The sequence below is a fragment of the Numenius arquata genome, chromosome 9 (genome assembly GCF_964106895.1).
Source record: "Numenius arquata chromosome 9, bNumArq3.hap1.1, whole genome shotgun sequence".
NCBI classification, from domain to species: domain Eukaryota; kingdom Metazoa; phylum Chordata; class Aves; order Charadriiformes; family Scolopacidae; genus Numenius; species Numenius arquata.
This window is the reverse complement of record NC_133584.1, coordinates 39,867,262-39,892,711: the sequence shown is the minus strand read 5'-3', so window position 1 is coordinate 39,892,711 and position 25,450 is coordinate 39,867,262. Positions and strand designations below refer to the sequence as shown.

At 39.8% G+C, this 25,450-nt stretch overlaps 1 protein-coding gene across 1 annotated transcript in view; it reads left to right on the top strand.

Moving 5' to 3' along the window:
• Positions 1-25,450, top strand: part of ARHGEF10 (Rho guanine nucleotide exchange factor 10) — a 102,533-nt gene that overhangs the window by 50,812 nt on the left and 26,271 nt on the right. Inside the window, exons 18-24 of the mRNA XM_074153000.1 lie at positions 10,028-10,143; positions 11,759-11,886; positions 12,369-12,469; positions 13,663-13,784; positions 17,209-17,295; positions 18,649-18,872; positions 20,021-20,178. Of these exons, the coding sequence (XP_074009101.1) occupies positions 10,028-10,143; positions 11,759-11,886; positions 12,369-12,469; positions 13,663-13,784; positions 17,209-17,295; positions 18,649-18,872; positions 20,021-20,178 (936 nt within the window). The remainder of the gene's footprint in view (positions 1-10,027; positions 10,144-11,758; positions 11,887-12,368; positions 12,470-13,662; positions 13,785-17,208; positions 17,296-18,648; positions 18,873-20,020; positions 20,179-25,450) is intronic.

Below are 25,450 nucleotides of genomic sequence, written 5' to 3'. Positions count from 1 at the left end.
GCATCCTGCCATTCCTGGGTGGTAAACCAGTGCCTGTCAGCGATGTTCTGCTGCTGATCATGTTGATTAGGAGACATGCAGAGCATAGCCTATTACTTAAGGAAAGAACCATTTAATTTGAGCCATATGGCTAAAGGCTGAAAGAGAAAATGAGCAAGACCCATCTGTACTATATATCATGCAGTGATGAACGCAGGAGATAACAGTAAGATGAAAAAAATATGTTAGCACGTTTATGTCTGTGACTGCATTTTAGTGTTGTTTTTGGTTTCACAAGTTACAGTTGATAAATGAGATCAAACCTCAGCACTGCTAACCCATGGCTTCTCTCCTTTCCTGGTCAGACTTCCAGGGATACTTTTATACCCTGTTTCCACTCGCCTATGGTTTTGATCTCAGTGGGTTTTGTGTATTGTTGAATGTAGTAGTGACACGACACTGAAGTGCAGGCACGATTCCTCTCTTCAGAGTTCCCTTCTGCTTGATGCAGTCACTTTGTGTAGGTGTTGCCAGGGAAACAGGTAGGGATGTTTGATGAGCTACAGTGTGCACTTGTGTTTGTTTCTGTCAACGTCTCGCTCAGTGAAAGAACAACACTTCTCAAAAACAGTGATAGTGCTGCTGTGATAGCCATTGTCATTAAAGCTGGTTTTTTTTACTGCTTTGTCTAATGAGAAACATAGAATTGGGTAAGGAAAAAATAATTCAGCTTAATCATCACTTTAAAGCTGGACAATCGTAATACGATATCCAGACTAAACAAGACTAAATAGTCAGTGGCATATCAACTCTAGCATTGGATAAGGTTTTAAAAAGGATGTGGTATAAATTGTTAGTTGACCTAACTTTCATCTCTGTGAAATATGTATAGAGTAATAATGTAAATCTTTTTTTTAAAACTATTGAAAATAGTGCTGTACACTAAAGGAGATGTATTATGTTCATAAATGTAAACTATCATTAATATATGTGAACAAAAGACCAGAGATTTTAAATAAATCTAACTCTAAACAGCCTGTTTAGCTGAGCAAGCCATTAAATAGTACACTCGTTAAGCGGATATATGTTTCTAGCGGGTGGATTAGGCATAGAATAAATTAGGTGCTACATGTTTGTCTCACCCACTTAGGATGAAATTCTTCTCTGCCTTTTGTATTCTTTTTAGTGGTTATAGGGCTTGACAGTCATCTCCTGTAAACCTTTTTCTGTGTTACCAGGGGTCTCGTCCACATCTTGACACAGTGTGTTAAAATGAGTAGAAAACTAGCTATAAGCAAGTGAGTATGAAAGAGGGAGGTAAGCTCGTACAATATGATTTTCACATAAGCTGTTATAGGTAGTCTGGTGGGAACTCCAGTGTAAACCTCTGGCAGCTTTGCCAGTTTGCAATCACCTGCAGATCCCTGCAGTACTTCCGTCGTTTAAATGCCTTCACGCATGTACTTTCACTGCCTGTTTATGTCAGTGTTTATCTTGTGGCATCCAGTTCCTCTCTGGCCCTTTATACCCATGCAGGCGCAGCCCCTCTCCCTTCCAGGTCTGTGCTGCCTTCAGCCTTTTCTTTTGGTACCTCTGAGAGGAAAGGGCCATGGCACTTCTTTTCTTTCACTCTAAAGTCTCTTTGCGTCCATGATTTTCCTTCCTCATGGAACAAAGCCAGGAACTGGAGTTCCTCTGACCCGTACCTGCAGTAAGTACGTAGTCCAGGAGGACACCCGGCTAGCGTGATGCTGAGGAGCTGGGCTGTGGGGTCCACACTTGTCAGTATATTGAGGCTCCCATGTTTCTCCCTCCTGTTCCCTACTGCTTTTGTTGCCTTCCTCATCTCTGGCACAGCACAGCTGCTTCTGTCAGCAGGAAAAATATTTATGGCATTTTATCTCTAAAATTCCCTGCGCGGTCAGGATTAGCTGGAGTTTAATATAATCCTGAAGCCATGCTCTCAATGTGTGAGCTACTTCTCACCCTCTCCAGAGGCTGTGCGTTTCCTTGGTGTTCTTGCATAATTTTACTCGCAAATGGTATGGTATTATGAATTTAATACCTTACTCAGTATTCGCAGTTGCAAGCTGTTGATTTTATCTTCTCATTGCTCAAGCTGTGTGAATAAACAGTTCTGTGGTTGGGCTGTAGTTTTTGTGAAACTTGTTTCTTTGGTGTTCAGATCTGATACCATGAGCATATAGTAAGGCAGGTCTCGGCATTCCTGCAATTACCAGCTGAGAGCAAGGTATTAATAGCTGACAGGGAGGTGAAGCATGTTAAAAATACTTTGTCGGAGTTGAGACTTGGGAGGTTTGTTTCCCAGCTCTGCCCTATGTGTACTGGGTGGTATGTGGTACTTGGTTCTTTACGTTTAGGACTTGAAGAACTCCCCTGTCTTGCAATGAGAATAAATACATTAAAGAGTTTTAGAGGCTCAGATTATCAGATTCAATAATTAAGCTCATAAAGATTACCTTTAGGTGCTTACATGATTAAAGTATGATTAGACTAGATAATGTCATTTCGTGTTTATGATAATGCTCTTCATGTTGCTGGATGATGATGATACATTCTGACAGTATTGGTAATTAGGCTTGTTTACTCCATGTCTCAATTTAATAGTTTGTGTTCTGGTAATCTCAGGGGTTTATTGCTTATCACTTCATATCATGTGTGTGTTTGTGCTGTTTCTGCACTAGGCTACTAGACCTAATTTAGGGTTCTGATTTAAAGCTGCATGTGAGTAGCTGCTGAGCTTTTTATCGGTGGCTGCCAACTAAGCTCTTGTTTTCTGAGATCATTCCTGACTTCCCGTTTGCTTCAATTTCCCAACAGGGCATACTGATGCCACCCTGTAAATATTTGTGTAGTTTGGACTTGAGAGTATGTTATAATCTCAGGTGAGCTGCAGTTGAGCTCTGGTGGCTCGTTTTTCAGGAGCATGCAACTGTGGAGATCATGGCTTGGATTTGGCGTGAAAGAATAAACAGGGGTAATGCAGAAAGTCTGCTTTTCTCTTATGATCTTTAAATTGACCTATGGACTTGTTTAGGTCTTAAACCAGGATTTTGGATTTACAAGAGTACTTTTTTTTTAATTTTACTGATGTTCTAATTGGCTATTAAAATACTCTCGTAAAGGAGGAACAAGAAAACATATCCCACCCACGTGCGTCTCTGAGGTGTCTATGGAAACAGGAGCAGCATGAGTGAGCAAGTGGAAGGACACAAATAGGAGGAGGGTGGTGCTGGGGGGGCTGTCGAGGGCTTTGCTTACATAAGACAATGTGCAGGAAGCTTGTAGTTCAGCATCTAAAAATAAAATCTCATCTGCTTTGTCACTGGCTTTAACACTCGTACAGAATTCCCAGGCAGAAGGGATCAGAGGCGCGGAGGCGCCTCCCTTGTGTGTAGCTGGTGCTTGGGTTTGTCAAGTTCTGTGCAAGAGAAGGTTTCCGTGCAGCAGGGCATCCTCGTCACCCGCCTTCCAGCGAAAACTGCGTGTTCTGGTGCAAAAGCTTTTGTAAAGGGAAACGGAATAACACTTAACAATGGGCTTCAGTATGAATTGCTAAATGAATGACAACGTTCCTGGTATTCCCAAAATTCATAATCTTTTTGCCAGCTCTGTTTGTCAATTGCTGAAATAGGTTGCTTGTATATGAAAATGTCACATAAAGGTCTCTTTCTCTACTTGCACTGAGAAAATTAGTTCCACTAGACCTCCTTAGGGAGAATGTTTTTCCACTGTTCAACAAGATCTCTTCGCCAGAGCAGCTGTAAGGCATTTGTCCTGTGTGTTTTGTGTACCGCTGTATCTGTAGGAGCAGGATCTAGTACTAACAAAATCCCGTTTAAAACAAAACAATTGAACAGTTCTGACTGCACTTCAGTAGTTTTAAATATATTACTGCTACATCATCATAGTTTAACCTAAACATGTTAACGATCTCATGAAATCTGTCCAGTTTATTACAAACTGATGAAGAATTCATCTGGTGTCATGATGCTTTGCTTTCTCAGGTTTAAATGTAGACTTAAATGTTGTGGAAGGGGCCCATTTTTTTTATTATTTGTTCTGAGTACGTAATTCTAGAAAAGTACCAGTTTGTTATGCCATCCTCAGACACGATGACTTTTAAAGTTACCTCCCACATATATAACTTCTCCACCCATCCCAGGTGACTTTTATGCTCAAGATGGGGATTGAATCTTTTCCAGATCTCTTCCCTTCATAACACTTGATGTTTCAGTACGCTGCCTGGATGCGCACAGATGGCTCAGTGGGAGGAAGCAATACAAACGCACTCTGCCTTGAAGACCAGATTGCAAATGGCAAGTCAAATTTGGGATCTACCAGCCTTTCAGAGTAGTCTTCAAATCTGGCATGTTCTTCAAGCGGATCATTAATTTCATGTTACCCCTCAGTAATGTTGGAACTATAGTCAGGAACATCTCCTTTCCCCGTTTTGGTTGCGTTTTTCACGTGTGAGTATTCGTGAGCTGCTGTTTCGTGTAACACCTAGTCTGACTTCAGGGCTTTTTGTCTCTCAGAAGCAAATAATCTTTCTAAGGACCTTGAATTTCCATGATGCATCAGTTCTCACTTCATGTCAATATGGCTTTTTCCAAAGCAATTTATATTGATGTACTGTGGTTTTGAACCGTGTAGGGGAAAGGGTCATTACTATAATGATACTCAAGGTGGATCTTGTCAAGATTAGTTACTTTGGAGTAAAAGAGATACCCAGGAACGTATCTATTAACAGTTTTCGGCTTTAACATGTTACACAGTATAGAGATGTTCGCAAGAATAGTTGCGATATTGAGGGTATGCTGAATGCGGCTTTTATTATATTTGCGTGCCATTTGGATTTATGTGATAATATTACTTGAAAAAATCCTCCTAATTGGGAATAAACAGGAGGTTAGTATGGGAAGGGACCACCTGAGCCATGGTATTTGCTTACCCAGGAATAGATGTGTAAACTATGGGTGACTGCATCTACTCTAGGCATTGCATCACTTTCTTTTTCCTCTACAGTAGCATAAATCTGTGATAAATTAGTAATTCAGAAGTGAGAACCGGAGCACCAGCAAAAGCTACTGAAAAGTGTGTACAAGTGGCAAATCACCACGGTGAATAAATGTGTCCCTGAGTAATTGTTTGAGAGGAAGAATAGGGCGTGATCAGTTCAGGATTACAATATCCAATATGCTTGTGATGCCCACAAGAACTGAAAATTTAGAGGAACCAGATAGAGGGCGATCCCAAGGGAGCGGCTGCTCTGCCAGCTCCCATTAAAGCAGCTGCTGCTGTGCTGGCCGTGCTGGGGAAGAGCTGTGGCTGCCGGCGGTGCTCCCGGCCAAAGCAGCCTGATGCCGGAGCTGGAAATTCTCCCCCGCTGCCCACCCCCAAGTGCTAGGATGCAGACGCTGCCCTTTCCACGTGTATATTCATGCACAACCTGCCAAATCCTGATTTTGCCTGAGCCAAGTTAAACTGACTTTCACCACACCCAGGGAGTTTCCTGCAGGCTTTGAAAGTGGATGGATGTAAACGGGCTAAAATTACCTCTGTTTCAATTGGAAGAGTTATTTCGAACCAAGCAAAAATGGTGAGTTTAAAGCTGTGGTGCTGAGAGTAAGACTGGGAAATGAGCAGGTAAAAGGTGTTTAGTATTACACTCAAATATATCTTGACTAAGGAGCAATTGTTACAAAAAGCAGAATCTTCCCACCCCAATTTTACATAGCAGCAAGGATCGGTTTAAACTTCAACCTCTTTTCCTCCCTCTAAAGCAAGTGGCAATTTTGTGAGGTTTGGGCTTGGGTTTTTTTGGTGGTGTTTTTGTTTGTTTGTTTGTTTGTTTGTTTTTTAACCTTGAGTATATTTCATAATAATGCTGAGCAAGGAATTAGGTATGTTGCATGAATTACTGGTTGTTGGCAATAAACTTGCCTGTTGCAGGGCGGCACGAATTCCTCTGGTAAAATCTTAGCAACAAAGGAGCTGATGAAAAAAAATTTCTGCTAACTTCTTTGTGGCCAAGATTTCACCCTTGATCTGCAGGTGGAATGCAAAAAACGTTGCCTCCAAAGCCACAGATGTGGTTGTTGGTTACAGCATGCTGCCTTCTCTCCTGCCCAGGCACACCTCTAACTCGTGGGATGCGTAGAGCTGGAGAGGACCTTCTCTAAACTCATGGAGGGTTTTTGTCACGTTGGAAAAAGAAGTTGTTTTGCAGCTTGATAGCAAGAGTGGCTTAGAAATGGGAAGGAAATGGCTTTATCATTTGTGAAACATTTCAAAGTACAGAAAGAAACCAAACGTGTCTGTTTTGGAGTGAAGCCAAGAGTTTTTCAGTGCTTTCTATGGAAAAGAGTGAACGCCCACCCCAAAATAGCCAGCAATCAAATGGTCAGGGAACATGTGTGGGCTGAAGCAGCCAGTCTTTGGCTCTGAACTGAGAAACACATCTGATGAACAGACTAGCGCCCCCCCCACACACACACCTCCTTCACCCGGGAAAATCCTCCCTCAGACAGTTCTCAGCCAAATCAGCCAGCAGTCAACGTTTTGTTAACCACTGAGAAGCTAATGCTATTTTAAAAGACATTGTGAGTGGCACTTACAGGACCCAGTTCAGAGGTGAAGTTGCTGTAACTTATAACTCATTATCCAGACGCAAAACCAAGTGGGAAGCTCTCAGAGAATTCTCTTCTGATGAGTCCACCAGTTCTGATCTCTGAAACCCAGTTATTTTATTGTGTTCCAGTTTGTGCCCGCTAAAAACCTTCGTGAAAGAATATTAACTGTGTCTATTGATCTAGTCCTCCACTGACTGTTAAAATTTCTTCTTAATTGGGATGTTTGTCTCTTCTAGAACATCAGAGGATGGAAGCAGGCTCTCTTTAATTATTTATTGATTTGCTTGCTAGCTTCCTTTCCTGTGCCAAGAACGTGGTCTTTAATGAATGAGCCTAAAATGACTTTCATTTGGTTTTTCTGTGTGACAGAATTTCAGATGCCAGATTAGTTTATTTGCTTTGACACTCTTACTGCATCCTTTTTATCTTGACTTATTAAAAGCTTATAAAATATGCATGGTGCAGACATAATAGAGTCAGGTGACAATTACTGAATGAAATTCAAGATTTATGCCTTATTTCCAAGGCCGATACAGATATTTGTAAGAGCATTTGAAGCTCCAGGAAGAGGATTGTAGAGGACAGCTCTTTTCAGGCACGGTACATTTCGTAATGCACAGGGCAAGTCCATCTGTGTAAGAAGTTAAAGCTTTCTCTGTGGCCTCAGTTGAAGACTGTGGCATAAAGTTCTACAGCATCTAAGAGCTGCCTCAATGCTTGCTGTTCTATGTTGCAGCTTAGTGTCCATTCTCCGACCTGCTTTCAATAACAACGTGAAATGTCCGGTAACTCTGTGTTTATGAGGCTGCAAAGAGTGATCCTGGTTTTTAAAACTTAGAATTAATGTAATGTAATATCCATCCTATACAAGGGAATCCTCACAAACTTTCTGCTTTTCACAGCCTGGTAGTTGTAAATTTTCTCTTGGTTCAAACCCACAAGGCTGAATTTCAGATATATTTGTTGCAAGTTTTTCACTGCAGCAGTTTGGTTTGTTTAGTAGTGGAGTTTATAAATGACAGATAACTGAATAGACTTCTGCCAAAAACTCAACTAAACTGCCAATTACTTCTAATCAGTCTAAATTTTGTTTTGCATAACTTACCTTTTTGTTCTAGAAATTTGGGGCAAGAATGATTTCATTCGTGTTCTTTACAGTGCCAAGCACATTATCAATCTAGCTTTTGGCTAGATTTCACCAGACCTCTGTTAACACTGACCCACCCCTTCTTTGCAAGTACCCCCATCAAAATCAACAATTTGCTGTGTCTAGGAACTAGTGATGCTGGTGCTTAACAAATTACAATTCTTGTAGATGTCAGTGAGAAAAAAGGTGTAAGCTAGCAGAAGAGGGATACAAGGAGAGAAGTGTTCACAACTTTCAGATGTTGAGTTTTTTTTAAGGATTTGGATTGAAGAAAGAATGCAGCTTAATGAAAGTATCTAATCTGTAGTTCCAGAAAAGCGTTTTTTTTTTTTTTAAACAAATCTGCAAACGTACTCTACTGACCATAATCTCAAAACTCTTTCTCTTAGGTCTACTTTGCAGTCATTTCTCTTCATTGTGTACAATAAATGTAATGATCTTTTCTTATGGACTGATTTGTTTTTAAGAGTAATAAAGGCTAGATTGTTCTTTTAATTAACATTCAGAACAGGCAGAGAAGGGTGGATGAAAGTTGCATCTATTCTCTGGCTGGGTAAATAGTAGTAAGTGTGGTCATTGCCTATTCAAGGGCGATGCACAGAAATCCTTTCACTGATTCAATTTACCAGAAGATTTAAAGGCAAGAGAATAATGTGAAATTTTATGGGAATGTGTAATATCTCAGGCTTATGTTGCATTTCCTGCAGTGGAGAATTCAGACATAAAATAACCCTTAACATTTTCCTTGAGCCTTGAAATTTTATACGCTTCAATGTTTAAGGCAGACTTCTAGCTTAATATAGTGAATTACATTAAAATAAAAAAAAAGAAAAAAATTATCCAGTGATGGCCTCGATCCATATGATGCCTCAAAACAGGAAAATGTCTTCAGAATATACAGTTATTTTGATACATAAATGAGAATATATTTAAGAAGGATTTAAGAAGGATTGTCTTGTGCGTGTTTATTTTTCACGTTTCTCCTGGACTGTGCTGTTCCGATAGCATTGTGTTTGGTGTGTTGTGGGGCAGACTCGGGGTCGGAGGTGGTGGCGGTGTCTCGGCTGGCAGCTGCGCTGTGGCAGCCGGACCCGGTGGCACGACCTGTGGCCCTGCTCCCCAGCCCCTCTGCGGAGCGGGCAGCTAGCACTGCATTTAGATCACGTTCTTGCCACCGCAGGGCTGGAAATCCACCTGCTCCAGGGGAGTTTTGCTGCCCGCAGACTGGCTTCCAAAGCTGTGGTAAGGGTGAGGGATGCCTACTTCGGATACTGCACTGAGTGAGCTCAATATTCTGCAGGGATTTCCTGGAATGATAATCCATCCCAGTCCCTGTCATTCAGCCAGAGGGAAACATGCTGACTCCGTACGAGTCGGGCTGGGGCTTTTTGGGGAGAGGGAGAGTGTTTTTTCTGCAAGAGCTCCATAGCCATCCTGTCCTAACATTGTGTCTGGGAGTCAGAGTGTATTATCAGGGCTTTGCAAGCTTTGGGCATTTAAACAGAATGCTTATCCTACCAATCAGAATATTTTTCTGAACTAGTGTTACCTTATAAACACGTTTATTTATTGACAGTTAGGCCAAAATATTTCTGCTGCTATTTGTTGCTGATCTCAACGCAGGTCCTTTTTTCACATAACCATGGTTGCAATAAAATATAAAAGTGGTTTGGTGAAATGTTCAGGCTCGTATTAGAGTTAGGATGTAGATATATATAATCCAGAACTGTCTTGTGAAGCTTTGGTACTTGTCACAGTTCTAGGATGTGCTTATTCGAACTACACATAATGGTCTCCATCATACCTGATGAACAAACTTGAATCTTAATTGTAACTATAAAAGGCAATGATAAGGTAAGCTAAAAGGAAATGCTTATGGCAACGCCTGTACATGCAAAGCTAATATGTCGTAACATACTACTGCCTATAATTTGCCAGGATGCATTTCACAATTATCTGTCTGCAGGGACATCAAAAGCACCTGGAGCAGCAAAGTGAAATATCAATGATATATGTCTAAATAAACCACTCTGATTTTCAGAAGTAATGAAGACGCTAGTTGCACATCAGGACATTAGTTGTTCTTACACTCTAGAGATTGCATCACCAATTTTGATAAGCTTAATTTTCATAGTCTTAAGAAATAGCGATATATGTTAATAATATTATCTTTGTCATGCTTTCTCCTTCAACTGAGAATTACATTTTCTTATTATATATAACCTTATGTTTTTATTCATTTTAGACAAGCTCTATATGGGACCAGGTCAACTGTACCATGATCTGCAGAACCTTTTACATGACTTGAATGTAGTTGGTCAAATTAGTCAATTAATAGGCAGCCTTAAAGGAAACTATCAGGTAATAAACAAAGCTGGATTTGTTTTTCGAATATGTTCCTGTTTTAAAGTAGCATAATTGCCTCTCCGTAGGATCTGTGCAAGACATTCTTTAGTTCTCTCTGTAAAGAGTGTAATAATTTTTACCTTGAGTAATTAATTTATTGTTAACTGTTTAGCATTATAAGTGGATTACAGCTGTCTGTAAAAAACAGAGTCTTGTTTTTCTTTATTGTTTTTAAGCGTAGGTGGATACTACACGTGTCTGCATTTGCTCAGTAGCCGATCAGCTTATATGGAAACAATTACAGTTTGATCTTAAGAAATTGGATTCTTGCAGTAAGACAAGGTAGTAGGAGGATGGTTGTTTGGAGGAAGCTCTTGATGCCCATTCGAGCTCATATTTTTGAGATCAGAGTTTTGAGGGATTTTGAAAGTAATTTGCTTTGGCTTTGTTCACATCCCTTTTATTTCACTTATATTCTGGCAAACAGATATAGTACTTTAACACTGAATTTCACAAAGGGTTCTCCACAGTCTTAAGACTTAAAAGGCAAAAAAGCAATTTTTTTTAATATTCCTTATGTATGTCTAGGCACAATTTTTAACTCCTAGCTGCCACCATAGGGATATGTGTGTGTGAATATATATATATATATGAAAACTGAGTTTCTCTTGGGATATCTTGCCTTCAGAGTCAAGGACATTAAGCAAAACATAACGTTTTGTGAAAATATGAACTGTGAAGGAAGTTTATGAAAACAGTACTGTTGGACAATATTTCACACGTATTTGAAGGTGAATTTCAGCTGAATTATTGGGAATGTGTGTAGTACAGATACCGTAAGACATTCACCTGTTAACATATTCAAAACCTTCCTTCCTGTACTGCCAGTCAGAGCCAACTACGTTTTGAAAACTTAAAATTCAGTCAACGTTTCCAGGTAGAGGTTTGTAAGATAATTAGAACAGTTTAGTGGGCAGTGAGGTCAGCTTGTCTATTTTTGAAAAAGACTTCAGTTTTCATGGAATTCTGACTGTGGAAAATGAGTTTACTTTTGTGTATGAATACGCATTATTGTTGTTTCTGTAAGTGTCACTCAGGGGTGCTTTCACCCTCTGTGACCCAACACTCAGCTTGCAGAGAGTTAATTTTTCAGCATCCTGCTTAAACAGATTCCAGCCACACAGACAGCTTTCATGATGGCCCTGGAAACATTTTGGCTCAAAGATTTGAATAAAAACATATGGGCAGTATGATCTGTAGGCATTTTAATGAGATTTTCTTTAATAATGGAATTTGTGGGTTCTACTCATTGAAATGAAGTAAAAGGGTTATGCATACACCTGATGCGAATTTACATTTTGTAATCTGACAGGCACTTGGGAATGTTGTTTGTGTATCATCAAACTGAGCAATGTGAGATTAAATCATCAGAGAAAGTATGTTAGCAAATTTTTTACAGATACTTTTGAAACATGTTTACAAATATGACTAAATTATCCATGATTAAAGTGTGGACTAAATGAGGCCCAGGTGCCAGGAATTGTTTGTTACATGCAGAGATCAACTTAGTTAGTCTGTTGGAAATAGGCCAGTAGGCTGGCATTGAATATTAGCTTTTTTAATTTTTCAGAACTTAAACCAATCTGTAGCCCATGACTGGACCTCAGGTTTACAAAAACTGATTTTGAAAAAAGAAGATGAAATCAGAGCGGCAGATCGCTGTAGAATTCAGCTGCAACTCCCAGGAAAACAGGACAAGTCAGTAGTAATCTTGATTACAAAACTTTCTAAGTGGGCTTATGTATTAGGCATAGATGTACCAGGGAGGATTTGGGATTCTGTAGTTCTTCCCCCTCTTTGGTCTCCGCAGTTAGCCTCTGACTTCTGCTCTTATGCCACAGCTTGCATGTTCCAGGGCAGCACTGTAGCTTTTCTCCCATTCCTCAGCCCTGTGTTCCAGATGCAAGAAGCAAGAGAGGAACCGTGGCAGGGACCGCTAATAGGGAACAGCCACTGTTTTATTCCCTCGCCGAGGAGGGTGTTCTTCTCATACCGTTTCATGTAAAGTGTAGGAAGATGGGCGTATGGCATATCATAGCCTGCATGCTTAAATCGGAGCTGTGTGTTTGTCTAAGTATTAGAAAATAATGAAATTTCATCTTGCTCAACGTTTCTAGCTTTGACTATATCTCATACTCGATGTATTTAGAGTGGCTTTTTGGGTGTTTTTTGTCTTGCAGGTCTGGACGGCCCACTTTCTTTACAGCTGTGTTCAACACATTTACCCCTGCCATCAAACAGTCTTGGATCAACAATTTACAAATGGCTAAACTGGCCCTTGGTAATTCTTAGTTACTTAAATTTCTGATCAAGTTAAGATAGCTCTCAATGTACTGTGTAATTTTATTTTTATTTTTGAGAAAATGATTTTTTTGGTAAAAATCTATCAGCAGATGTTAAAATCACAATACAGCAGATAGCAATGATTGTGTATCACTACAAAGTGATGATGTATAGATAGGCTGGAGGTATCATTATGAAGGAAAATCATTTCTACGGTATTTTAATGAAGTCTGTGGTAATCATTACTAATTGTTATATCTAAATCAACAAGAATGAGATACACTACAGGACAGACAGGTGAGGAAGTTATTCCATTATAAACTTACTTCTTCAGATCTTATGAACCTCTTAAACATTGAACTTCAAGTTCAAATTTCTCAGTTTTAGCTCAGAATGATTTTAGCTAGGAAATATCAGTAAAGCTGTTGAGTTCATTTGTTTAGCTTTCTAAGCATGAAATAAATTCATGGGCATAGTTTTTTGGGGAAGGTTTTTTTAACATAAATCTGTAGTCTTCACTGGAAGGATTATTGCAAACGAACCTGATCTAAGTGGGAGCAATAAGGAATGTGCTGTGGTGTGATACTGTTAGTTTCCTGGGTTTGTGCAGGGGGTGTAGGTTTCTAAAGATATCTGGGATTTTGAATGCCTAAGCTGAGAAACGTTGAGGATATGCACTTGCACTTGCAGATCCTCAAGCAAGTTTCACCAGCACATCCTCAAAATACAGCAGTTTTATGGGTTATCACTGAAGGGAGGCAAAATAACAAAAACAAGACAGAATGGATGTCTCCATCGTTCCAGGAGGAGGATCCATATAATGATAAGGAGAAGTTGGTAGTGATGTCAGTTATACAGGCAGAGAAATGCTATTTGAAAAGCAGATTTCCTGGAGTCTGCAGAGAGGTTTGATGTGTCTTTTCCTCTTTTAATAATCTACTGACAAGATCACTAAGAGAACACCCTTAACATTTTGCTAGTGTAAGAGGTTTCTTTGCATTATCAGTATGTATGTAATCTACTATATTGAATTTTTGCTTATAGTTTTAAATTGTCATTTATGCATATATGGCATAAGAACAGCCTGATCAGTATTAATTAATCCTAGCAGAATTCTCTTCTATTCTTGTAGAGAGGTGTAAGAGACTATTCAGTGAATGTGGGATGTTTGTTTTGTTCTTTCCATTACAGCGGAGGATAACCTGTTAGGTTGGTTCTGTGTAGAAGATGATGGGAATCAAATCAAAAAGGAGAAGCATCCTCTCCTTGTTAGACATGTGCCAGTGATGATGGCCAAGCAGCAGGAGTTTAAGGTGAACAGAATTTAAATTGCTTTTCTTGTGTGATACAACTGCTAAAGAATACCGTATTGTAAATACATCTATTAGTTCTCTTGAGTTACTGTCTTGGTGTAAGACCAGTAGCAATGGAAGGTCCAAGAGGGTCACAGGAAAGCAAAATACTGCAATCTTTGAGGCTCTAAGGCACATAGTGTTTATATAGTATGACGTTCACTTTCAGCGGTAAGCTCATTACTCAGTGAAAACAGAACTGCTGGGAATTTTGAATTGGCCTTGAGGTTTCCAAGTGTTTGTTTGAGGCTCCAAAGAAACCTGCAGCTTACAAAGCGCAGGAATCTGATCTCCATGATAGCTGTCCTGTACTGGTGCAATTATGTTGAGTCCTCCTCAAATTTCTGATTTTCATTTGTGCACAGAGAGCCATATTTTCAAACTGATTTTTAAAATTCAGTTTTAGGGGGTCTTATATAAAATATACTTCTGTTCTAAACAGTGATACAGAAGTTGTCTTAACGGTTCATTTCCTAAAGTAACCTGTCCGTTTGAAGTCATACTGACCACTGGTTTTAATAATGAAAATGAGTACAGCATGTCCTTACCAACAGACAGAAGGGAAGGGTGCTGGATGCGATTTTCTCCTGTGCATCAACAGGGTTTCTTATTGGCCATCAGTCAGCTAGGCGTGGAAATAAAATTGTATACGTATGGCCAGAATCCCAATGTTAAATTAACATCATTGCATGGATACTGCTTAGAGCAGTAAGCCTGCAGACCCTCATTTCTAGGACAGCCTTCACTTCAGGTGTGAGTATAGAGGCCTGGGTGTTGGGGGAAAATAATTGCTCTCTGGAAATGCATTTGAAATGTGTAACAGTGTTGAATCAAGCCATTCCTGTGATACTGGTTTTCAGAGTAGAGCTGTGGTTTACAGCAGCCAAGGTCTACTGAAAGTGTCTGGTCTCACATACAACCATAGTCATTCTTGTCTTATTAAACAGTCAGCTCTTTCTGTATTGGATACTTTTTAAAGTCACCAGTGGTGACTTTAAATAACCAAGCTAATTTAATTTTTTTGCGGAAAATTAAAATATTTGTGTTTCCTTAGAGCCTATGCGTATGTAAGTCCTATAAGTCCATGCCAGGAGCCTTGAAGGTCTGGGCTCAATTTCTGTAATCAGGTTTTACAACAGGATCCGCTTATTTTGAAAGGAAAGAAAAGTCCATTGCCCATACAGTTGGGTGATGATCTTTGCCTTGGTCACCTCAGGAGAATACAGTGTGTGCCAGTATTTGCCTGAGCTCTGGGTTAGGTTTTGCAGCTCCTGAAGAGAACACGGGTATGTCAGGCTGTCACGCCTGATGCTTCTAAATCCTTAGTATTACTGGAAAAGATGATCTAAGTAATATTAGTGGTTTTCTGCAGCCTCAGCTGCAGTTTGGGTATCAGGCCACAGCTCGGGGTGGGAAGAGACCCTTTGCTTGGCTGATCCTGCTTGTTATCCCTCTGCGTGCTGCTTCAGGTGGTGTAGGGAGCCTGTAACGACTCCTTCCATCAGAGCCAGTTTACGCCCCAGGCAAAGGGCTTCTGTCAAGATTGAGAGCTAAACAACTGGGGTTTAACTATGGAAAAACATCATCAGGGTTGACTAAGATGCAAAGAAACACAGAGATGTAACAAGCAGCCCCAGAAGTATCCAGCCTGCAGGCTGTCTTTGCTTTCACTAGTGAAGCATTCAGCTGTTGCAGCCCCTGTAAATCACCACTACAAGTAGATAGCTTCAGCATGTGTTAAGTGAGACGTAAGACTGGCGTGGATAGCTCTTTTTTTCTCATCTATTGGTTTCCATCTTTTATCCTTGTAGAGAATTGCTTTGGTGAGTATAGAAGATGATTTTTATTACTGCTAATCACTTGGTGATGCCTGTTGATGTCAGGGAGATTTGTGAAGTTCTTTGCACTTTTGAAAATTAAGAAAAGTGGGAATTTAGAACTCTAACTTACGCTTGCTCATTTCCTTTTTTTTTTTTTTAAATTTTTCATTGTTGGGAGGTGGTGTTGCCAGGTTATGGTGAAGTTGTCTAAGTTAATACTAACCAAATCATCTCTAATACTAATACTGCAATATAATTGCAATGACATTGATGTGTGAGACAAGAACATTAGCGTGAATTATAGAGAATCTTGTCTAAAAATGTAGTATCGCACCTCATCAGAAACCTTTTTATTCTCTACATGGTTATGAATTGCTTGTATATATTTTAAAGTGTTTACATGAGCTTCAGAGAGCTCTGCCATGGATATTAGGGAAATTAGGGAAAATAGAAGTTCATAACTGCTCATAAAAATACCTGTTTTCAGAGCCTTGGTGCTTGAATGATTGTCAGAGTTGGGATGGACTTAAATATAGATCTTGAGTCTGGTGTAGCTTTCAGATTTTTCTTAAATGACCTGCATGATAAAATCATGAGTATGGTTATTAATTTACTGACAGTAACGTGATGACATGAAGTTGGGAGGGAGTAGGAGTATTATGGGTGATGGCATTAGCATTCAAAATGAGCAAAGCACCTGGAGAAATAATTTGATGGGGGAAAAAAAAGGGCATGACAGTGAGTAGGACAGACACATGGTATGCTCAGGCAGAAATAAAGAGGAGATTGGCAAGTACAGGTTGAGGAAGTGGTTGAGTAGAAAGTCTCTAGAAGTAGTTTTTAATAGACCAGCAAGCTAAGGATTGGTTAAGAATACAATATTGTTACAAAGAGCAAATAATCAATGGGATGTGTACAAAAAGGCTTCTGAAAAGGTTATCATGGTGTAGTGCTGATAAAAGCTCTGCTATAATAGCATGTTCAGGTGAGAAAGTTCTGCAATCTCAAATATGTGGAGCTGGTATATCTGCTGGAGAGATGCTAGTTTGAGAAGTGATAGTAATAAAGAATTTTTTAAAAAGGAATTAAAAAAACCCCACAATTATTTTAAAGATTTTTAAATTTTATTAATTGTGATAATATTAATTTAGACTAATGAAGAGGAGACTCAGGCAGGGTCACAGCATATATCAGCCTTACATGTAAAAGGACACTACAGAAGGAGGTACCCGGTGGCTGAGATGAGAAGTAACAGGCTCACGATTACAGCAAGGATGAGGTGAGGTTGGGTATTCGGAAAAACTCAAAGGCCATGAAGCATCTGGGCAGATCAGGTAGAGAATTTGTAGCCTTTGGCTTCTGGTGTCTGTAAGAGTCGATAAGGAACGTGTCAGGAACAACACACGTGCAGCTGACCCTGCCCACGGGAAGCTGGACGGACTAAACTGACTTCTTGCCTTCTGTGAGTCTTTGATAACCTTAAATGCCTTAGCTAATTACAGACAAAATTAGACAGAAACAGACATATCTCTTTAATGCGGTAACTGCTCTCTTTTTCTTTGAAGATTGAATGTGCTGCTTATAATCCTGAGCCATACCTCCCTGGTGAAACAGAGTCAGATTCCTGCACCGTGGAACATGGTTTTCTTTGGGTAAGTGTGAGCTTTAAAAGCTAAAAAGGGGGTTGTCTCCTATTTCTTTGCATTGTTTTTTGTGACTGTCAGCAACATACGGATTTGAAATACATTTTGTTTGGGTTTTTTTTGTTTGTTTGTTTTAAGATGGATTTCTACAAAGGATAGCTAGTAATTTTGTCCGTGTGATTTCGCTGTTCTCAGTAGCGTGTCACTTAGCTGTGTGTGATTTGTTAGTGTGACACAAAACAAATTCCAAAGCGCTGAGCAAATTCAGAAGTGAGTTATGTGCTAATTTATAATGAGGGCTGCTAAAACCCACGTGAGCTCACACTGTCCTATTGTCTCTTTCCATATTTTAAAAATATTTTAGCTGTAAATAATCTGTTTAAGTCTGTACATAGAAAAAAAAAAAAAAACCAGACTGTTCTGGCATGTTGCTGCGACCTCAAATATTCAGATATTCTAGCAGAAAAAGTGAGATAGCTAACACTTAAAAGAAAAAAGCTAATGATTTCAGAAGCTTGTTACTACAATACTGAAATTTTAAGGGAATCCTTGTGAACTAAATGTAAAATTTAGGAATAACTTTTGTCAGTGCTCTTTTTCAAGGTGCCCCATATAATTTGTTTTAGTCTTTGCTATGAGTAAACAGTCATCACAAGTATACGCCAATAAAATCTTTCTACTGCCACAGAATGTTCTTTTTGTCTCTTTGCTACGCTTTTTTTTGTTACATTTAAACATAGAGTCACTGTATAAAAACACTTATTACTATTTCGACACACTTTTTTTTCCTTTTCCCAGATCCCTAAAGCACACAGATTTGTGGACATATTGATGATGATTAGTTCTGGATCAGGGAAAAGTTTAGGATCCTGTATCAACAAGTTTACAAAAGGGACTATATATTAATAATCCATCTTTCTGTTGGGTCAGAGCATTTATTTGTAGACCTGTTACTGTGCAAAGGAGAGGCCTCGGCTATAGTAACTGTTCTAAAGAGTCTGAAATAACGTTATTTTAATAACCAGTGGTCTAAGCTATTATACGGGTACTTACTGTAATTGTATTACAGTATGTTTATACATACGAGTCAGATGTCACAATAGACCATAATATTCCTCCTTTCAAAAAGAACGGTTTTTGTGAGTATACAAGGGAATTTTGAGTATATGTCTTGTAATCGCTTGTATTTGTGCTGACTTATTTTCTTGTTTATGTCTTATTGCATGAAAACTCATATTCACGTATATAACTTGACACTCGCTTTCCAGTCATTCCTCCTTGTTAATGCTGGTCTTCCTGGAGATACGCGTCAGTCTTGGTCTTTTTTTTTTTTTGTTTGTTTCTTTCCCTTTTCCAATTCAGATTGGCAGTTGTACTAATCAGATGGGCCAGATTGCAATAGTCTCATTTCAAAGCTCCGGCCCCAAGGTTATTGAGTGCTTCAACGTGGAATCGCGGATTCTCTGCATGGTCTACATACCAGAGGAGGAGAAACAGAAAGAGCAAAATAAGGCTCTCGACTCTGCAAATGTTCTTGCAAAAGCTTCCAATGTGCCTACTATTTGCCTTGGCATGGAAGAAGGAAGGTGATTCTTATTTTTAATGTACTCTGTATGATTTATTCATCAGGTTTACTATTCTATAGCAAAACTGTGTGATACTTCCAAGAAAATGTTTTCTTATAAAAAAGTATCCCTGAATACCCAGTGACCTCACCTTACCCTTTCTACCTAAATCAAGGAAAAAACCCACTCTGCATGATATTAAAATATACTATATAGTATTTGAAATTAAAATAATATGTATTTTTGATGAAAGGATTAATTCATCATACATCATGTCTGAAAAATATAAGTATTACTTTTGTAATGTTACAACATAATCTCTAGGCATTGGAAAATTTTCAGAATGATGAAGTGTTAAATGAGGAACCCATTAACCTTCTACACTATGATATTGTGCAGGATTTGTCATGCAAATAGATAATATTCCTGTTTACTATTAACATGAATTATTTTGCTTTGTTTGAACTGATGACCTTACTGAGTCATCACTTGGTTTAGATTGAAGAACAAAGCTACGTTTATGAACTTACAGGTCAGAAAGCAAACAAATCTTGTTATAGCTGGTGAGGCATAAGTATGTCACCACCTGTGATTTTTGAAGGGGTTTCTAACCAGTATAAATGAAGGAGAAAGTATTTTCCTTGTAAAATTTTTGTTTCCAAAAATTCCAACACCTGATTGTCCTGATTATCTTCGCTTGTGAAGTGCCATTAATTACAAATTTAATTATTCAATATTCCTAACATACCCATGGTAATACTCTGTAGGAATGGTGGGAATTTCAAGTGAGTTTTTCTTCTCTTTTCGTAGTTCTCTAGGTAATACTTAATCCTTCTATTTATTTATTTTACTAATAGAAAGTTTTGGATAGACTTATAATAAGGATGTTGAGCAGAATTTTTTATTATGTCTCTGTTGAAAAAATGTTTCTCTAGACAAGGTAATATGAAAAGTGTTGTCATATGTCAATATTAAGTAATTGCAAAATAGCTACATAGACATTTTGAAGGGTCAAGGTACTCCTTTCTGTAATTGTCTTCCTATGAATGGAATGATAAAAATCCCTCCCCCTCCCAATATTTTGTTCGAAGCCTCTTTTGTGCATATTCTAATAAGAACTTAATAAAATATATTTTTACAGGATTATTTTTTCTTGCTTCTTTTCATAGTATTTCTGTTTACAAAAGTTGCCAAGGCTCAAAGAAAATTCGACTTCAACACTTCTTCACTCCTGAAAAATCAACTGTTATGAGCTTAACGTATATGTCTCAATACTTGTTTGCTGGCTTGGTAAATGGAAACATCTCAATCTACACAAAAGCAGAAGGTAATGTAGTGATATGATATGATAACATCCTGAGGAACTTGCATGTCAGTGTATTTTGGCAGAAATAGTTTTCCATTACTACATTTTTCCGAAAATCCTCTGTAAAACTGCTGAACTAATGTTACTACACTTTTCAATACTTGTGAAAAAACTTTTCACACTTTGTTTTCTCTTTTTGAAGGACAGTAGATAATTTGATACTCTTCCCTCTTTTACCATACAATACATATGAAAATTGATTTGTGCCCCTTAGCTTAAAGCCTAAGGTCTTTAGTGCTACAAGAGTCCAGAAGTTTATGTGATAACAGGCAGTATCCTGCGTTTGGCACAGCACAGTGCCAATTCCACACAACTACCTGGTATTGGAGTTTATGAAAGACAAAAATCCCCCACTGGTAGAGATTTCTGTGTATCTCATTTGAAATGACAACTCCATTTTTATTGTGCAGATACGAGGTCTTTCCTATGTATTTCACAATAGGGTTCCTTTTTCCATTAGCATCACAGTTGGTTGTTTTGTATCTAGTGAAGTAATTGGCTAAAATAATTTGAGTAAATGAGAATCCCAGGTAATACTTCCCAACCAGAACAGTCTTCTCCAGAGCTGGTTTGGGTGCTTCTCTGTGTACTTCCAGGACGTCTCACTACCTTCCCTGCAGTATTACATATATATATAGTAAATGTAGTTCAAAATCGGTGAGGCTTTACTCAAAGTTTGAAGCCTGAGTTTTTAAGTGAGATGTTAGCACAGAGACATCTAATCAGCAGAGATCTGGCATACCTTATTAGTGTGAGCTGCATAATGATGGTTATCATACTTCTCTAATGAGACGGGCCCTGTAAGCAGTGCAGTTGCGTTTGTGTGGCACTATACCTCAGCTACTAAATCCTGCCGGCCTCTAACTAAGGAGCCAAGCTCAGTGTCTTGAATCTTGGAACAAATTCTGTGTGCAGTGTTAGATCATACAAAGACTTAGTTTGGGAAAGGTACAGGATGCATTTTTTTTTCCAAGCAACAAAGACTCTGAAAAAAAAGTGATGGGAAAGAGATTTCCTTTCACCAATTGTCATCTTCAGCCCAGTGGGTTTCCTGTTGAGCTGTCCTCTCTGATCTGAAGCCAGACATTGGATTTCAGTTCCCTTTTGAAAGAAGTTGAGTGTTTTTTTTAAAGAGACCACTTCAAAAACATGAGTGGCACCCTTGGCAGTATAGGTAAGAAAGGATGCATGGGTTGCATGTCAGCACAGGGTATTAAGGACAGGGCAGAGCTGTTAACCAAACTGAATTATGTTAAGAGCTGGAGGTTGTGTTGTATTGACCAGCATCACAGTGTCCCCTGTTTGTCTTCCTCTGAAGACACCAGTTCCGTGCAGTTATAGAATCGTAGAATTGTCCAGGTTGGAAGGGACCGTTAAGATCATCTAGTCCAACCATCAACCTAACTCTGATAAAAAAAACTCCATCACTAAACCATGTCTCTAAGCTCTATGTCAACCCATCTTTTAAATACCTCCAGGGATGGTGCCTCAACCCCTTCCCTGGGAAGCCCATTCCAATGCTTAATAACCCTTTCAGTGTAAAAATTATTCCTAATATCCAATCTGAACCTCCCCTGGTGCAACTTGAGGCCACTTCCTCTTGTCCTATCGCCTGTGACTTGGGAGAAGAGACCGACCCCCACCTCTCTACACCCTCCTTTCAGGTAGCTGTAGAGAGCGATAAGGTCTCCCCTCAGCCTCCTTTTCTCCAGGCTGAACAACCCCAGCTCCCTCAGCCTCTCCTCATAAGACTTACTCGTAAGACCCCTCTTAGATATTCATAGAGCCTGTTGCAGTCTCTTTCAGGGCTGCTGAAGCTTTGAGATGGGGAATACGCTTTTTTTTTTTTTACTTTTTTTTTTTCTGACTCATCTTATAGTCCTTTCCCTTACAGTTTGGTCTGTGTGTGTTATTTCAGTTCTCCATCTCTCATGAAAGTTGTGCAAATCAGCTGCTCCCACGTTAGCGTTCGTATTCCTTATAGTTGGCTGCCGTGGTCATGTGAGGCAGTCAGCCCTGGAGGGAGGTTTTTATGAGCACTGACCTATTTTAACAAACAAAGGAATCCCAGTGGTGAAACAGGAGGGAGGGGGAATGCAGCCTCCCAAGAGCTTTGTGCAGTTCATCAGGGTCGCGGTCTGTTCTACAGAGGGGGTTACTTTCCAGCCGTGCACTTCAACTTGGGTTGACATAGACTTTTGGTCTATGGGCATAAAGGAGATTAAGGAAAGATTTAAAAATGAAGATGAAATATGGTCACTGCATTACGAGGCATCTTGATTTGAAACCTGAGAAGGACAAATGCCGAGGGATGCACAGGTGCAGCCTGTTGTGGGACTCCATGAATGAAAAGGGGTATCTTTCTTCTAGTATGAAAATCCACCTTGCCCTCTCTACTAGAGTTGGGATCCTTGTTTCTTCCTCTATGGTCAGAAGTGCAGTGGATCAGTTCCGTCGCTGAAGCTCAATGCCTTTATGCATGTAGCCAAAGAACCATGACTTCTGTTGCTCAGTGTTCAGTGCTTGTCGCGGACGGAGTGATTAACTTCACCAGTTAGAGTGAAGCAGTGAAATATTTATTAAGGTGAAACAGTGACTTAACAAAATCAGTAGTAAGTGTGATAAAACCAGTAGTGAATGCGATAGTGTTTTACGAGATTCGATGCCAAGGTACACTCTATTATTTACTGCATAGAGGACAGGGTCAGACAAGCTGTCAGGGAGACCCTCCCGTTGAGTCACGAGGTTCAGAAAGGACTCCCTTGCTTCTAAACTCCTTCTCAGAGAGGAGTCTGGGGGCGGCTGGATCCAATCCTAGTCTCAGACTTGGTCAACAGTTTATGTCTAAAGGATTATATATGCACAATCAACCCTTTACATTACTTAGCTAAGATTTCAAAGTTTAGCATGCTATTAGTCACTTGCCGAGAATCTGTTGCGGCAAGGAATCTCTCAGCCTCGAGGAGTAGAACCTTAAGCGAGCGTCCTTACGGAAGGTGAGATCCTGGCATGCAGCCGTTGCCATGCAGGAGAGCTCCAAGGGCTCTTGGGCTGTCTGCTATTTATACAGTAAGATAATTGACGTATAGTCATATTCTCATGGCAACAAAATTTCTAGGTCCCCACTCCAGACAGTGTTTTGGCTATGTTGCCAGCCATCCCCCAAAGTCCAGGTGCAAGTTATCGCAAGTGATGTTGTGATGGCCATGATGGCCAAGGCCCCAGCAGGAGCTGGGGCCGGGGGGGGGCGTGGAAACAGGGGAAGCACACCACCACAGTGCCAAAATAGCTCTCATTTCTCATGGTGTTTTCAGATGGCTTAATGCATGTAAATATTCAGCTATTTTAGAAGCAGCAAGTAGTCCCTTCTGATTTTCTTCGCAAGATAACGTTGTCAGATTGACAGCACCCTGTCTTGAAGTAACTTAAAATGGAAACTAAGTGTGTATAGTAAACTGAGGAACACACGCCATGTTAGTGGCAGAGTTGAAGGTGCATAGTTAGACTTTATGGAGGGTAGTCATGTTTTACTGCAGTACTTCTGTATCTGTGTATTTTTGCTTATGATTTAAAAAGTACTTGAGCTTGAATGTATTTGAACATAAATTAAAAGCAAAGTCAATGAGGCGCTGATATCGTAAAGTCTACCCAGTTCTTAAATGTGAGCTAACATGGCGCTCTGTGAAAATGTCACAGAAAGACTAGTATGTAGGTCAGCTAACTTAACAATCCTAAAAATAGGAGCCCTAATAATTATCCTTGATAATCCTTAATTTTACGTGGGTGAGAAGACTAGTTTGGGGAACTGTGAAATAGCTAATAAGTTAAATGCTGTTATATATAGGAATGCTAGTGATGCAGATTGTAAAGTTTTTGACGCCTCGTGTGTTGGGAACTTGTTTACAGTGCTATTCTGCACAGTTATCAGTCTGAAATACTGCGTATTTAGTGTTTGCTTCAGGCCAAATTATTAGGAATATTTCCAGGCAAAACATTTCTAGATGAGGTTAAGGAAAAAGTACATTCTATTGTCTTTGTGTAAAAAACGTAACAAAACCCCTTTGTGATGATTGCAGACGGCCCAGCAGATGTGTTTTCTGAGTGACGTAATAGCAAAAAAGGTCAGCGCGTGTTTGACTTCCATTCACAAAAGCATCTTAGGAAAGGGAAATCACAATCTTTATATAATATAGGTGTATTGTTCCTAATATACTGTAGTCAGCTCCAGCTACTTCCTTTCTTCTTGACACTGATGTACATTTCCTTTCCATAAAGCCCTGTAAAGAGTATGGAGAGAAACAGGAAAAAGAAAATAAAAACTCAGAATGATTGTGGCAAAGACCAGAAGAGTTAATATATTAGTAGTTTCAGAAAGAGTTCGGTTAAGATGGGAGAATAGATGCACAAAAAAGACTCGCTGCTTCGGTTGCAATGCCTGTCTTCTCAGCACGATTGGTATGTGTAGCCTCTCACGCGTGTACGGCACCACAGCCAGCCCTCGCACGCTCACCACAAGAATTAAATTCACAGCCCTTGGCATGCTTGGTGACGCTTCCCCTCTGCTCAGCACTGGTGAGGCCACAGCTGGAGTGCTGGGTCCAGTTCTGAGCTCCCCGGTACAAGAGGGACGTGGTCATGCTGGAGAGAGTCCAGTGAAGGGTCATGGGGATGATAAAGAGACTGGAGCATCTCTCCTGTGAGGAAAGGCTGAGAGAGCTGGGACCATTCTGCCAAGGGAAGAAAAGGCTCAAGGGGGATCTCATCAGTATCTTTGAATACCTTAAGTTGGGGGTGGGGTGGAAAGGGGACAGAGCCAGGCTTTTCTCAGTGGTGCCCAGTGACAGGAGCGGGGCAATGGGCACTAACTGAAACACAGGAGATTCTCTCTGAACATCAAGAAACACTTTTTTACTGTGGGGGTGACTGAGCACTGGCACAGGTTGCCCAGAGAGGCTGTGTGGAGTCTCCTTGGAGATACTCAAAAGCCATGTGGACAAAGTCCTGGGTAGCCAGCACTAGATGACTCTGAGCAGTGGGATTTGACCAGATGACCTCCAACGGTCCTTTCCACCCTCAACCATTCTGTGACCCTGTGAGTGGAGAAATGTCCAAACAAACCACTAACAAATTGAAAAAAAGCATTTCTTAATGTCATCCTACTTCGAGGTGCCGCTGAGCTAGAGAAGGGCCACTTGAGATTCACAGCGCAGAGTATCCTAATGGCTGAGGCTCT